This window comes from Vitis riparia, chromosome 15 (assembly GCF_004353265.1).
Source record: "Vitis riparia cultivar Riparia Gloire de Montpellier isolate 1030 chromosome 15, EGFV_Vit.rip_1.0, whole genome shotgun sequence".
Taxonomy (NCBI): Eukaryota; Viridiplantae; Streptophyta; class Magnoliopsida; order Vitales; family Vitaceae; genus Vitis; species Vitis riparia.
The window spans coordinates 926,625-942,141 of NC_048445.1; the positions used below are offsets into that span (position 1 = coordinate 926,625).

At 33.7% G+C, this 15,517-nt stretch overlaps 2 protein-coding genes across 5 annotated transcripts; both read right to left on the minus strand.

Annotated features, from left to right (window-relative positions):
• Positions 1-3: 3 nt before the first annotated feature.
• LOC117932161 (AT-hook motif nuclear-localized protein 9) lies at positions 4-6,630 on the minus strand. Of its 4 annotated transcripts, none has more exons than XM_034853259.1 (6): positions 6,302-6,630; positions 5,040-5,641; positions 3,317-3,384; positions 2,498-2,629; positions 1,315-1,476; positions 4-601 (listed from the first exon to the last, which is right to left on the minus strand). In XM_034853259.1, exons 2-6 carry the CDS (start codon positions 5,479-5,481, stop codon positions 368-370), a joined length of 1,038 nt encoding a protein of 345 aa, XP_034709150.1. In that variant the 5' UTR covers positions 5,482-5,641; positions 6,302-6,630; the 3' UTR covers positions 4-367. The 4 variants fall into 4 exon arrangements, with proteins under 4 accessions (XP_034709150.1, XP_034709147.1, XP_034709148.1 ...); XM_034853256.1 differs by having other exon boundaries at positions 5,040-5,880; XM_034853257.1 differs by having other exon boundaries at positions 6,230-6,630.
• Positions 6,631-13,784: 7,154 nt separating this feature from the next.
• LOC117932377 lies at positions 13,785-15,393 on the minus strand. The gene is made up of 3 exons (XM_034853614.1): positions 15,216-15,393; positions 14,979-15,040; positions 13,785-14,111 (listed from the first exon to the last, which is right to left on the minus strand). The coding sequence occupies exons 1-3, from the start codon at positions 15,271-15,273 to the stop codon at positions 13,986-13,988; spliced, it is 246 nt and encodes an 81-aa protein (XP_034709505.1). The 5' UTR covers positions 15,274-15,393; the 3' UTR covers positions 13,785-13,985.
• Between the last annotated feature and the right edge of the window lie 124 nt (positions 15,394-15,517).

Here is a 15,517-nt window from a genome sequence, read left to right on the forward strand (position 1 = left end):
ACATTAGTGGAGAGATTGAAGAACAGTAGTAGAGAGACAATGCTGTCAGAATAACAGATACTACAAGTCCAACAGATAAATATGGCTGCACCTCTAAAGAAATATATACCTTTGATCCCTATATTACTGTTTTGGACTAAAGATCAATGATATAGGATATAGAATGGTACAGACCAAGAACACCAAAATCAAACTAAATTTCCATTAAGCTACAAAAATATCAGTACAACCCCACTAATGTGGGTGAATGGAGTAAGAAACCGAGAATCATCTGGCTTTTTTGGGTTGGGACTGAAGAAAATTAGAGTCAAGTGGCTTAGAAACAGCAAAATATATACACTGCCCATGTATATATCAATGGAACTTCTCAGCCACGCATCAAATCGATGTCAACAGGAGAATTTCGCATATCCAACTGCCGTGAACCTGGCCACACACCCATCGATGAGGCTGGAGTAAGATTTTGACTGGCTGGAACAGTAGTGGGAGTAGTGATTGGATGATCAACTGTCTGACGTTCTGAATCCCCAGCACCTTCCACACTTTCCCCCATCTTGTTCTTTGTCTTTGAATTGCCCCATATGAAGCTCCCAACTATCACCTGGAGTCATTCATCATTTGCTTTGAGTCTCAAAAAGGAATAATTCAATGATTTTTGAAACCACGGTGTTTGGTTGTGCAAAAATTATAAGCCTCACAGCTAAGGGTGTACACCAGGGCCCTTTGGAATCCTTGGGCCATTCCAAAGGGAACCCTGAGGTAGGAGAAGTAGAAGAATCAAGGGAATGGAAAGATATTGAAATTGGGAAGGTAAAACCTGGGGCTGTCTAGGGAGGTTTGTTTTAAGGACAAAAAAGGGAGGGAATCGGGATAGGATTGTCAGGGCATCTGCACCTAGGGTGTTTCAAACCAGGGCCAGGGCCTGTGGCAAGGTCACAGTCCAAAAATATGGTGCTGGCATGATCCAGACTTTGAGCAAAATTTGTTTCCATATTGACAGCCTAAGACAAGGAGAATAAACAATTTAACATTATTCAATATTTCTTAACGCTTTGTCTTTTTGGCTTCACCACTAGCTACTTCTACAGACTTCCACAGATTGACAGAAAAAAATAATGAGGGACTAGTTTAGCAAAAATATGGCAAAAATAGTTATGTGTTCCTCAGCAGCCTAAGTTTTTGGGTGTAGAGAAATGAGAAAACAGCAGGGAACGTGGAAAATGGTCACACTAGCAAAACAAGTGAAATGGCAATGTGAAGGCACAAGAATCATGAATGTGGAAGATACAACAGCATAAGCAATCAAAAGATTACCTGAACAGGACTTGCTGCTGTAAGCATTCCTCCAACTCCACCACCAATGACACGACCATCAGGACTAGCAAGGGAGACACTTAGACCACCAGTTCGGTTGCGGGAGCCACCATTATCAGTTAGCAAATAAGAGCCTGACAGACATAGTATCTCAAAACGTCCCTGGAGAAGACAAAATGCAAAATAAAAAAGGATTAGCCTTTCTGGGACAAAAGGTAAGAGAATATTTAAAAAAAAAAAAAAGAGTTAGCTTTTCAGGCATGAGGTGCATGAATCATGCATGCACATGTGCATCTTGTGTGTGTGTGCGTGCGTGCGAGTGAGAGAGAGAAAGAGGAGAGGAGCTTCTCAAGGACAAGAGGAGTGTGCATGTGTGAGTGAGTGAGGGAGGGAGGGCCGGGGGGGGGGGGGGGGGGGGGAGAGGGGAGGGGAGAGAAAGGCACTAGGGTTGCTTAAATAGGGTATTTTGTCCAGTCATCACTTCATACCACAGAATTCAAGCACAAATATCAGAAAGGAAGTCAATTTCGATTCTTACAAACAGCTCTACAGGCAAAGCTGTAAACAACCTTGAGCAGGGCAGTTTTGAAATAAATGTGATACTAGGGGCCATTTTGCTTCAAATTGGCACAATCTATTCATGCAGGTTATGTTGGACACAACTAAAATATTATTGTTTTAAAAGAGACACAATAGGGACCACCATTGGCAAAATCCCTCAACCACCATTAAAAACTCCAAGGAAAGAAATAAAATACAATAGGGCACCCAAGGGACAGCAGAATCATAATAACCTAAAATATTATATGCATGTTGAAATTAATAGAATTTTATAAAACCAAACATGACTATAAATCCCAGTTCCATGATGAGGAGAATGGAGAATGGAGAATGGAGATTGGAGAATACTATCTCGGTTAGTGCCAGGGAATTTGCCTCTGGCAACTATACCAGTTAAAGCCTGAGAAGAAGACATGCCTCGGGCATAAGACATCCTCTAAGTCCTAAGCTTCGGGGGGTTTTGAGCATTTTCATTGACCTTGACCTCAAAGCATAAGCTTTGCAAACCTAAGTATTGTTCTTGATATTAGATTGCAATTAAAAAGGGAAGGATTTTCCAATGCTCTTCATAGGTACAGCAAGTCAGCAACTATCAAACATGTAGATAAAGATCATGCTTAACCTCATATGTGACGGTGCCACCAGAGGTTGAAGGCTGACGAAGGGTCACAGTGGATACAGCTCCATTTGCTGATAAGATGCATATAGCTCTTGGCCCCTGCTGTGAAAATGACATAATTTTCGTTGCAACATCCTGCAGGAAAGATAAACAATTTCAAGAGAAAAGAAGTTCCTCAGAAAATAAAAGAACATGAAGATATAATACCACCACTACAAAACTATGCTTCAGAAAATGGGTCCAAAGGGGAATACCAGCAGTTTTTAACCCAAAAAAATAAAGTAAATATGACACGTAAACGCCTCTTCTATAACACTACCAAAAAGAAATCATATAATAAGAACCATAGCAGGGCTTGTCTTTGTCCAGCACAATCATCATTTATATTTTTCCTTTTCGTCTCTCCTTTCATTTTTTACTTTTCATGGACATCATCCTACATTGTCCGGGTTCAAGTGAAGATCGCTTTTGGGTTCATAAATCAAACAAGAATGAATAAGGCCAAGTTGAGATCCTTACTTTTTATCTTCCTTCTTTCCTTTCCAATTTACTTATCATCAATGTTATTTATTATGCTTTAGATTAGTTCTTCTGAAACTATCTTCTCTTTTCAAGCAGACGTAACTTGAAAAATGTTTCGGCACACTACCAATGGAACAAAACATGCAAATAATATCCAGCTTTCTCTGCCCTAGAGCACCATTTCTTGCCATCACAACAAAACGACACAGTACTCCTCCTTAGTGAAAATTTTTCATTTCCACATATACTTGACTTATAGTATGGAGACACATATATAGATTGACAGAAAATATAGCATACTTCTCCTACTGCAACGGTGATGACATGTGGAGTAAAACCCATCCCAGCCGAACCAGACAGCCACTCACCTAGCAAAACAATTAACCATTTGTAACATCATTTACATACCAGAGAGAACAATTACAGAAACAGAAATAATATGCATTTAAACTACATGACATTAGGGACCAGCCATGGAAATAGCTTAAGAATTCTAGAAGATGACCTTGAGAAACCACAAGCATAAAGATAATAGAGATTACCGGCATATAAAATTGGAAGTGGGGATGAAAACACACCTTATCAAGCAAATAGCATAGATAGTAATTTACAATATGACAATGTTCTTATTGCGATAGATAAGTATTCAGAGTCCAGACCAAAGGACTGATTCAGCATAATTGAAAGGCTGGAAAATACAATGTTATCAGTTCATTTCAAATTACAGTCACACTTGCACTAGACACAAAGATGGAATGGAGTGAATATCTTGCATGCCATCTGCAAATGCATTTGACTGTCCCATATAAACATGGTTTGTAGTAGGCCATGTATCTTATATGCAGTCGGTGTGATGGCAGGCGTTTGGAAATCCCATGAACAGGATTGGAATGAAGTGAAATGGATTTTACAATATCTTAGAGGCTTAGCTGCTTTGGCATCATATTGGACATTAATGGGGCTTTGAGTAATGTTGCAGGTTACATTGGTGGAGGTCCAGTAGGTATTGGTGGACCATGGGTTTCCCGAGACAAAAGGCCAAAAGGGATGAGCATCATAGCCCTATGCAAAGTGCATCAGGAAAGCAGGCAAATGCAGGCCTGAGGAACTGTGTCTTGATTCAACTAGTGCATTCATCAGCCCAGTTCTAGCCTCTAGTCCCAGAGAAAACCCCCTGGGTTAAGAAACTGAGTGCATCACCCAACTCATTGTTCAATTTCCTCAATCAAACCTCTGACATTCCCATTTGTCACCACTCAACAGAGGCTTTGATGCCTTTATTAGCACCACATATACTTCAATAATTTCTAATAAAGGAGGCAAAATTATGATACAAGAGATTCAGCACTGCTGAATAAAGTAATGAACGTTAATGAAACGAACTGCAGTACAGTTTTTCATTTGTTTGAGCTAACATCCACCCAGCTGGCAGCTAGAAGAGACACCATTCTGTATGATCATTTCATGCATAACTTCTCACTTTCTTTTCCTAAATTCTTTCCAGCTTTTCCCCTAAGTTCATAGGCATCTAGCTCATTTTGGTTGGTGTAATTAAATATAGATAGATATTATTAACCTGCGTCAGCGTAACCCATATGCCCTCTAACACCATGAAATGAAAATTAACGAATCTTGATACACTGATATCATATCATCATAAGGGTAATAATTCTTTGAGAAAAATGTGGCAGACATTAATTATGCATACTAAGCTGTACTCCCTAACCATTTGAGTTTTGTTTATTCTATTGAATTACTTTGACTTTTAATTCATTCTCTTCGCTGACAAGATTGAGTTCTTAGAGCCCAGCTGAGATGGCCTCCTTGTTGCCCTTTTGTTATGGAACAAGTACACAATACAAACCAAATAATTTCTTCCAATATATCAAAATAATAAATGGTATGGATACATCTCTGCTAAGCTGTTAATAGTGCTGAAAAAAGTCACCCAATAATTATAGTTAATAGTATAGAGGTACAAAAACTTAAAAAGAAAATACAAAAATTCAACAAGAAATCTCACCAAGAGAAGCTAGCTGCTGCTTCCTCCCAGTTCCTGGTGGCCGCCCTCTACCCCGCTTCTGGGTAGATGGGGTTAGTGTCCCAGGAGAAGTGGCGGATGAGGGAGACAATGCCAATGACACAGTCCCATCAGGTCCGTATTTTCGGGGTCTTCCCCTTTTTCTCTTCACAGGCTCACTTGGTGGCAACAATGTGGATGGTGCACCCACATTAACACCATGAGTGGAGATTACAGACGAAGGCTCCACGGGTAATGTTGATCCCATAGAGCCACCACCTCCAATATTGGGCTGAAATGGCATGCTTGGATTAGATAATGAACGAATTCCCGGTGATCCATGTAATCCAGGCTGCGGCCCAGACCCGGACCCGGACCCAGCCATTCCTCTTTGCATATAATAAGAACCTGACCCAGGCATCGCCATAGCATCTCTTCGATCCATGCATTTACTTGGAATAAATTATGCTTAAATCTCTCTCTGAAACTCTGACCCAAGCCCTCAATTCACTCAATAACACCAATTCCTTGAGCAAAATCTAGACTCCCCCACTCTACTCTTGTTGTTCTCTGTAACTCCAAACCCAGCAGCAAGTATCTGAACACTGGATTTTTTCCAAAGGTACTTGAAATTGAGAAATTGTATGAAGATATTACCCTCAACAATGAAAAGTTCTTAGAGAATGCCCACTTGATTCTACTCCATCAGAGTTCACATTATAAAAACTGTGTTCAAAAATTGCCTTTTGGTGGAAAAGCATCAAATGTGCTTGAACTCAAAACAAGAAAGCTTCTAGCAGCTGGATAATGAAACCTCAAAACTAGTGATAAATCTTCACCAAATCTACGAACGAAAAAGGGAAAAGGAAAGTAAAGAAGTCACAAAATCAAGATTCCAAAACTTCTTCAAAAGAAAAACGAAAACAAGTAGAGATCAAAGCAAAAAAGAAAAAAAAGGATAAATAATTAAATAAACAAAAGCAAAAGAATCAAAAAGGCAAGACCCAGATATTTTACTCTCAAGTAAACAGCCAAAGAAAAAAAAAAGTACGAATTCAAGACCCAGAATTCAAAGAAAAAGCTTAGGGCTCAAGCTAATTTACAGCTCACCAAACCCTAGAAACCAAAAAAAGTCTTCAACTTGAAGTCAGAAAACAAGCGTAAAAATCATGAACAGATGCACACATACTCACCAACCCATTTCCAACCCTTAAACACCAAGCATCTTCCAAAAAAAACCCAGATGGAAAAACAAAGAAACAGACCTCAAATCAATGCCATTCACCACCACCACCACAAAGAACACCACTTGCACCACCACACCAGAAGCAGCAGCAACAACAAAAACCCTCCCTCCAAGAACAAAAGGGTATGTGGGGTTAAAGGTGGAAGAGGGTGTGAATGATCAGAGCCGTTAATTCTGACTCATGTGCAGCAGAGAAAATGTACAGAAGATGCCATTGGTGAACTACAGCTCTTACAGCTACAGGTCCTTATCTGAATTACAATCCCCCTTTTTCTCTCTTTCTCTCTCTAGAGCTACCTCTCTTTCTCTCTCTAGATATCTACCCATCCATCTATCTCTATATCTATCTATCTATCAATCTGAATGAGTATTGATGATACTTTTCTTTTGCTTAGGCTTCAGCCCTTCTTGTGTTGAGGGGGTGAGAGAGGAGAGAGAAAGAGATTGAGAAACAAACAAAATTGAACAGAAAAAAGCACTTATGGATAGACCTGATTTTTTTGTTGCGATAAATTTAATGTTGTGACTATTTCAACGTCCCTTCCCCACTTTCAGTTCTTGGCGCGTTCAACAAAATGGAAGAGTCCTCCCCACTTTTTTCTCTCTTTGAAGTCTCAAATTTTGTTTCATATATTTAAAGATTATCTCTCAAATAAATGAGATAATTAAATATTTTCTATCAAAACTATAAAATATTCCTTATCTCAAACAAAACATATAAAATATTCTTTATCTCAAACAAAATAATTTATTTAGATAAATATCATTAATGAGATAATTAAATATTTTATATCAAAACTATAAAATATTATTTATCTCAAATAAAACGGTTTATTCAGATAAATATCATTCATTATGATTATATTTTGTATAATTTTCAAAACATTTTTTATTAAATTTATATTAAAAATATGAATAATTTCATTATCCTCTCATCAAAGATAAAATAAATATGAAAAGAATTTACTTCTTTAAATTATTTTTCAAAAATTGTTTTTAGAAATTTTATTTAGCAAACACTTATTTTAAAATATTATAAATATGACAATAAAAGAACGATACTTTGTAAAAATGTTAATAATAATTTTACCACTTTTAATTAAATAAATTTAAAAACCTTAATTAATTAGAATGAATATGATGAAAATATAAAATAAAATAAAAATTGGAAAACTTCATGAGTTTGTTAAATAAAGTAATAAACTTTGGATGACTAAATATTATTGCCTACAATTTTACCGATATGGAAGCATAGCCGGGGGGCGGGGGGGGGGGGGGGGCGCTACCACGTGCATGGGAGTCGCGTGAGTAGCATGTGGAGCGAGACAAAGTGGGTTCGGATCCTGAGACGGTAAAAAAATTGGAGTTTTTCACGTGACCAAGTTCAGTCAAAAATATCTAAAAAGAGCTGCGATAATCTCACCCGGAAGGTCACCCATTTAATTTAATAAGACAAGACTCAGTACGTTCACGTTTCACCCTCTAATATATATTTTACCAAAAAAAAAAAAAAACACCACTGTGAAGTCTGTAATTATTTTTTTATGTTTTCAAAATTAGTATTATTCTCAATTATTTATTAGATCAATGATGAAAAAATTAAGAAAATTAATTTCTGTAAAAAAAATTTATCAACCATTTTTCTAAATTAAAAAAGTATTTTATATAAAAATTTAAAAAAACTTCTAGAGTCCAAACATGGCCTAAATTTTTCTGTTATTATTATTATTATTATTTAAATTTTTTTAAGTTAATTGATTTGAATCATATTATTATGTAAATAAATTTTATTTAAGAGTTTATTTAAATATTATTTTTTTAAAATTAATTAAATAAAAAAATATTTCTGGATCTCTCTATAATAATAATAATAATAAATAGATTTCTGAGGAGTATGTTTGGTGGGATGAAGAAGGTAGACAGTTGACTTTGAAAAGTGGGGACATGAAACTTTCCCCATGAAAGAGGAATTTACTTTTTTATTTTTATTGATTGATTTATTTATTTTATTTATTTATGTTGAGATCCTTTGTTAAAATAATGTTTGATATTGAAAGAATGCCCACTCGATGGTCAAATGAAATTAATAAAAATTTCTAGGGGATGATTGATTTCAGATTATTGTATTTGGGATCATTCCCTATCTTCTATAGTATTATTACTATTATTATTATTATTATTATTATTATTATTATTTTGTTTTCTAAAGTGAGACATTGGATCATATAGTTCCTAATTTCAACAACTTTGGACTATACTCTATAAGTCAATATTCCTAAGTTTTTAAATAATTTTTTTCTCTAAAACCCCTCAATCATTATTACAATTTTTGTTTTCTATTTGTATAAATTTTAATAATTCGAAACTTTGTTTATCTAATATAAATATTAAAAAAAATGAACTTCATAACCTAATAGCTCATTTTATTTTTCATTTTAATTAAAAACAAATACATAACTGAAAATCATAAATTTAGAATGCATTCAATAGTGATTTTAAAAAGTGTTTTGACTTTTTTTAATATTTGAATTTTTTTTAAATATTAAAAATATTAAAAACACTTTCTAAAATAAATACTAAATATATTTAGACTGCATTTGAAAGTGATTTTAGAAAGTATTTCTAATATTTTTAACATTTAAATGATCAAAATTTTCGAGTATTATAAATATTAATAGTGCTTCCTAAAATCATTACCAAAGGGTTCTTAGAAATAATAATAAGATTATAAAAATTTTTCCTAAAATGAATAGAATTATATTTGACAATGTTTTTAATAGTTAAAAATCAATTTTTTAATAATAAGTTTTTAAGAATTATTTTTTTATTTTTAAAAATAAATTTGCATCCACAACAAAGAAAATGATGAATAAAAAACTTGTTATACATACACGTGGACATATATATGCATTTTAAAAAATATAATTTCTATTAATGCTTTAAAAAATCAATTATTTGGGTCAACTTAGGGTACAAAATGATTTAATATAAATATTACGACCAAATAATATAATGGATCAAGAAATAGTACCCCAAATAATATATCGCATCATAAAATAGTACATGTACAATTGGATCTTATGGCATTATATGATTTTTTATTTTATTTTTTTTTGTGAGGTTGAGAATGACTTTGAAAAATATTAAAAGTACTTTCATAAAACACTTTCTTATAAAAACATTAGGTGTTGAACGAATTTAATGTTCATTTGACGAAACATTCAAAAATTATTTTTAAAACTATTTATAATTTTTCTTTTTAAGAAATCTTTATTAAAGCATTTCAAATAAAAAAATATTATTAAACATACTTTAAATCAATTTTTTGACATATAATATATTATGAAAAATACTGTAAACATATTTTTAAAATTTATATCCATTAATTTTTAGAGTCCGTTTTATAGTGTTTTTAAAAAAATTGTGTTTATCAAAATTAAAAAATAACTTATAATATATATATTTTTTTTAAAAGTTGAAGATGTCAATCATTTTTCCAAATCTATGTAAAAACATTTTTAACTCCAAACTCTAAGAGGATCTTAAGATCATTGGAATGGATGATTGATTGGAAAAAGCAGCACCAAACAAAAATAAAATAAAATTAAATTAAAAAAAGGGAAAAATAATTGAGAATAGGAAGGCATGGGTCGTAGAACAAAGTGTCAATTCTACCATCAAGTACATGCATGTGGAGATGTTGACTTGATATTTTTAGACACTGGACCCACTCTCTGCCATCACCACCCAACCTGCCTCTTTGCTTACACCACTCTCTCTCACTGCCAACCACTCACCACCCATTTCCCTCATCACCCCCTTCCATTCAAAAATAAATAAAGTATTTCAAAATTTCAAATTTTAAATTTTAAATTAAAAAATTTTCATCAGAAGGATTAATTTTTCATATTTTCAACTATTTAATTATTTAAGAAAAATATTAAATATATGAGATGAATACCCGGAAAAACTAATCCCACCCCTGAATTTAAATTAAAAAATTCAAAATTAAATCTAAATGAGCCGAAAATATATCAAATACTCATTCTTTGCCCTTAAATGGAGGGATAAATAGGAATAATAAAAATTATTTTTATAATTTAAAATTGATTGAAAAGAGTGAACCTACAGTGAGGGAAATTGACATATGGGCAGTTGATTGATTAGGTCACCATATGAGGACACTGGGGTACCAATCTTTGACCACCCTGCACCAACAAGCTATTAATGGATTCCTGCCCTCCTTTTAATCCATTTCCATTTGAAAACGAACAATTTTTAAATCTGTTCAAAGGAGTAATGATTTTTTTATGTTCCCAAATATTATATCTATGCAGGAGTGAAGTAAAGTTTAGCAACAAATTCAAATTGAAGTTTTCTTTAATAAGCTTCTAAAAATTATTTTCAAAAAGAATTTTAAGGCCATGGTCTAAGCAATTTTAGCGGAGACATTTTCTATATAAATATTTTAAGATATGTTTCTTTTAAAACTATTATTAATGGAAATAGAACTACTTTAGGAGAAAAACACTATAAATAAGATTTTATTTTTTAAAAAAATGGTTTTAAAATTTAATCAAATACCTAATTAAAAAAAAAAAAAAACTTTTTAGGATAAAATTACCTTTTTAAAAACACTACCAATCAAAATCTAATAATAGAAATAACAATGGGAAGAATTCAGGAAAAAAGGATTAGGATTGGTTGTGTTTGTTTTTTTTCTCTTAGAAATTCCAGTAACAGATGAACCCTGGTGAAATATGATCCAGAACAAACCAGCAACTTGTTCGACTTATTTAAAAATTTGATAACAATTTTTTAATTACTTTTAGAAATAAAATCTTGTCTATGAAGTATTCTTCTTAGCTTATTTTCTATGAAGATATTATAAACTATACTAACCCAAAAAATTTAAAAATGGTTTTTATATTTTCAATTATTGTTAAGAATATTTCATAAAAACTTGAAAATAACCCATTTTTCAAAAGAAATTCTAAATAAAGGAAAAAACATTGTGCAAATGGGCTTTAACTATTACCAACTATTTAAATTTTATTCGATCGTCGGGATAAACCCCCACTCATACTAAGAATTTGAAGTCTAGAAAAGAAGTCACTTTCCATTCAATACAAGTGGGAGAAAACGTAATATGTGAAAGAGAAAATGACGCAGGAGTTGAAAAGCAAGATTATGTTGGTTGGTGGAACAAACCCCTTCTCCTGTATGTATCTGTTGAAGACTAATTGGGTAGTTTTAGGTTCAACTTTGTTTTTTTTTAATTAAACCAGAGTGTTGTTTTGACTCTGAAGCTTCACTTTACATCTGGGGCCTAATCCCAAAAGTGACTTGTTCTAGTTCCAAAGGAACTGATTAATTTAACCTTTTCTCTAACAAGCAAATTAATTTAATATGCATGAGACTCTGTTTGTCTTCTTAAATAGTTTTATTAAGGGTCTTAATATGATCGCTAATTGGTACCACTAATCAGGAGGTGTCGTGTTCAACCCAGTCCCACCTCAATCTCATCGCTTAATACCTAGTGTTTCATTACTTGGTACTTTCATTGTTTCAGCTCTTAGTCCCATTGATTTATTTGTGATCACATAGACCCAAATAGTCAGGATTAAGAGTTTGTTCCGGTACCCAATCATTACCATAGATTTTTCCTATTAATCGTCATATTAAAGAGCCTAAGAGAGATACAGGCCTCAGCCCACTCAACAGGCCCATGATAAAACCCTAACCAAGCAGTAATCAGAATTCAAAACTAGAAGGTCAAGTGTTCAGCAAAGCCACACATGAGTTGCAAAAACTCCATAAATAATTATAATCACCAGAAAGCTTCCTATATTGGGTTCAACCACCAACCAATTTTCTTTGAAGATCCCTTGTTTCCAGCCTTTCTCCAGTGTTATCCTGCACTTTATAACCATCTTGAATTGTCTCACCAGGTTTTCTCAGGCTTTCTCCCTGCTAGTCTGATTTGTCCTAGTTCCTCAAAATCCTCAACATCCACGACACTTGATCTTCCAAAAGAAAAAAATAGTTGGGATTGTTACATAAAATCTCCCCCAGCTGCTAGAAAAGATTCAAACCGTATGCTATACCTGCTTCAACCTTGATATAATCCCCCACGTTTTATTAAGCTCTGAGCTATATTTAGACTAGGTAGAAGAGAAATTCTCATTCTCACTCAAAACCTGTGACAATTTCTGTTGGTACTACTATATCAGACATGCATGCCTACAAACTTATTCAAAGAGAATGAAGATATTTAACTACTAATTATAAAGCATTGCTTTGCAAAATAATATGAAGAGATAATAGCCTGAAAAATGCAACAAAGACAGAATTCTCTTCTAAACAATCATGTCCTACTTTAGATGATTCATACAAAACCATAAACAATAGTTTAACACATTTAAGGGTGAGAAAAACTAATAGATAAAAGGAGATAAATCTGTTACTTGTGCCTACACCTCATGCCAAGGCACCATAAGAAAAATTTAGGTCTGCTGAATCAGATTCCCTGACCATGCAGTATAAAGTGACTTGCTTGATTTCAAAAGTTTCAACTTTATAACTCTTACCCTTGATGGCTCTAGCATAAGCTAGAAACAAAGGCATACTTCCTCCTACTGGTATAGAACTTCTAGATGGACTTGCACAGCTTAGAATAACTCAAATTGCCTGACTACCAACTCTGGGCATTGGAGATGAGATCTATCAAAATCAAAGAGTTAATTCCAATTTTGTGCTGCTATTCCACCAAGATTTTGAAGTCTTTCCAACCAAAATATTTTTCAAAATAACAATGCTCCAAAAGCAAAAATTTGCTCTTTTAAAACATTACAACAAATCTACAGTGTCTTATTTAGGATTAGGGAGTATGGAAATCCCTTTCCAGGAGATTTCTGCAGCAAGGAATTCACCAGTCACCTACTTTGCCTCAACTGTTCATTTAATGTCCTTAAGTTGAACCCTTCCTCCCAATCATACACTCTAAAAGCTTACCCTTTTATTCTTTTGGGGATTTTACATCTTCAAAAGTTAAGAGCCATGCCACCTACATTCAGTGTCATTCCTCGATCAATACAGCAATTGGCAAAGAGAGTTGACCCTTGTCTAATTCTAGCTCCATGAGATCCAGTCTTGAAAGCACAGACATAGTGCATGCCCCCTCCACTCCCACAGCACCACTTGCTGAGTTTAACATTTCTGAAAGGTACCTAACTAGTGTGGGCATTAAGAGTTGAGCTTGGGTAACCATCCATTGGCCAAAAATTTTTGGTTCATAATATTGTAATTTCTTTTACACTGAATGATGTTTTGCACCTACATGGCTGAACATGGGCACTCTGGAGTCTAAACTAGATTCAAAATGACTGTCGTTATCAATCTTATTTGTCCACTAAAATCCTGCCGTTGAACTGCTTAGGACTATATGCATGACACTAATCAAAACAGGACCAGATACATAGAAAGCAAAAGAACAGGAGACATAAACAATCCACAATTTCCATATAATATCGAAAATTTTTTTCATAAAAGCAAACAAAAATACGATTGTGGAAACAGTAAAGATAAACTCTCCCATCTCCCTTCTAAATTACAAACCCATAAATTGAAAAAACATGCATATCCACTACAAAGCGATTTCACCTAACTTTTTAGCACAACCACCTTCACATTCTATTTGAACCTTATTTCTCAATCTCCATGGCCTGAGCAGCTTTAGCTTTTGCCAAGGCAGTCAATTTGGTCTTCACCTTTCTCTTCCCAACTTGAAAACCACCTGCACCCTTCTTTTTCTTGCTCCTAGTATCAACCTTAGCACATAAAATGGCCCAGGGGAAAATTTTCAGCATTCACAACAACCAACCAAATTTGAAAGATAACAATTTACAAATTTGTCTACCCAAGTGCTTCCTTTGGCATTAATCTTATCACACAAAATAATCTTCACATTCAAACCAAATTGATAATTATTGCCAAACAATTTAATAACACAGTATAATTTAGTCTCTAACCATCTATTTGTAATAGAAATATTTAGGACTTGTTTGGCAATGTCTTCAAAAACAGTTCTCAATTGTTTTTAGGAACAAAATTCTATTTGAGAACTTAGATATGAAAAATAGTTTTCTCAACTTATTTTCCATTAAGATATTGTGCATTTATGTACAATGCAAAAACTCTTAAAATATTCTCTATATTTTCACTTGTTTGTAGAACACTGTACAAAAAACATTTGAAAACACCTTAAATCTATTATAGAAAACAATATGTTTTCAGAACAATTTCTTAAAAACTGTTTTTAATATATATATATATATATATATATATATATATATATATCAAACCTGTCTTTCTAGCTAGAGAAGTTCTCTGTTCTATAGAACAGAAAACTGTTTTCAAGATCAGTTTCCAACCAGGCTTCATTTAGATACTACTAGACTCAATCAGGTGCAACCTTTATTAGGTCCGGAATGATGAAGAGGAAAAACCTATGATTTGACCACTTATTTTCTTTCCTTTTCCTACATTTTCTCATCAACCAAACAAAGCCCAAGAATTTTCCATAACTTGAACACAGAAATTTACAAAAATAAGGCAACTTCTTCTGAAAACCAAAATAAAAAATAAAAAATGAAATGGGCAATAAATTATCCAAGAGACTTCAGAGAGAGAATTACTTTCATCTTATTCTTCTTCGCCGAAAGCTTCATCGTCTTCTTTTCTTTCTCTTGTTTCTCTCCTAAGCAAAATGTCAAAAAACAATAGTAAGTGCATCGTTTTGTTACAAATTCCCAAGTACTTTTTTCAGATTTTGAAATAAATTTCAGCTCTTAATAAGCAAAAAGAAATAACTGCTTTCCATCAAAAAATCCAAAAAACCAAAAATGTGAAACTACAGAGGAATGGAGCTTTACTTCGAAGGTCGAATTCATACTGCTTTTTTCTGCGAGCTAAATTATTCTTCTTCGACATTTTCTCTCACTTTATTCCACCAAATCTACTGATTTGCCTCTTGAGTCTCTTCTTCGAACAGGGTCGGAAGGCTCAAACCCTAACCCTAGAAAGGTTTGAAACTTTGGCCCTTTTTCTTTTGGGCCTTTAAGTTTTGTTTATTCTAGTATCTGCCCCAACTTGTCTTCTCTTTAAGAAATGTGCCCCGGCAAATGAATTTACCACGTGGCACGTGATTATGGCTGAGCATTTTCCCTTGTCATTC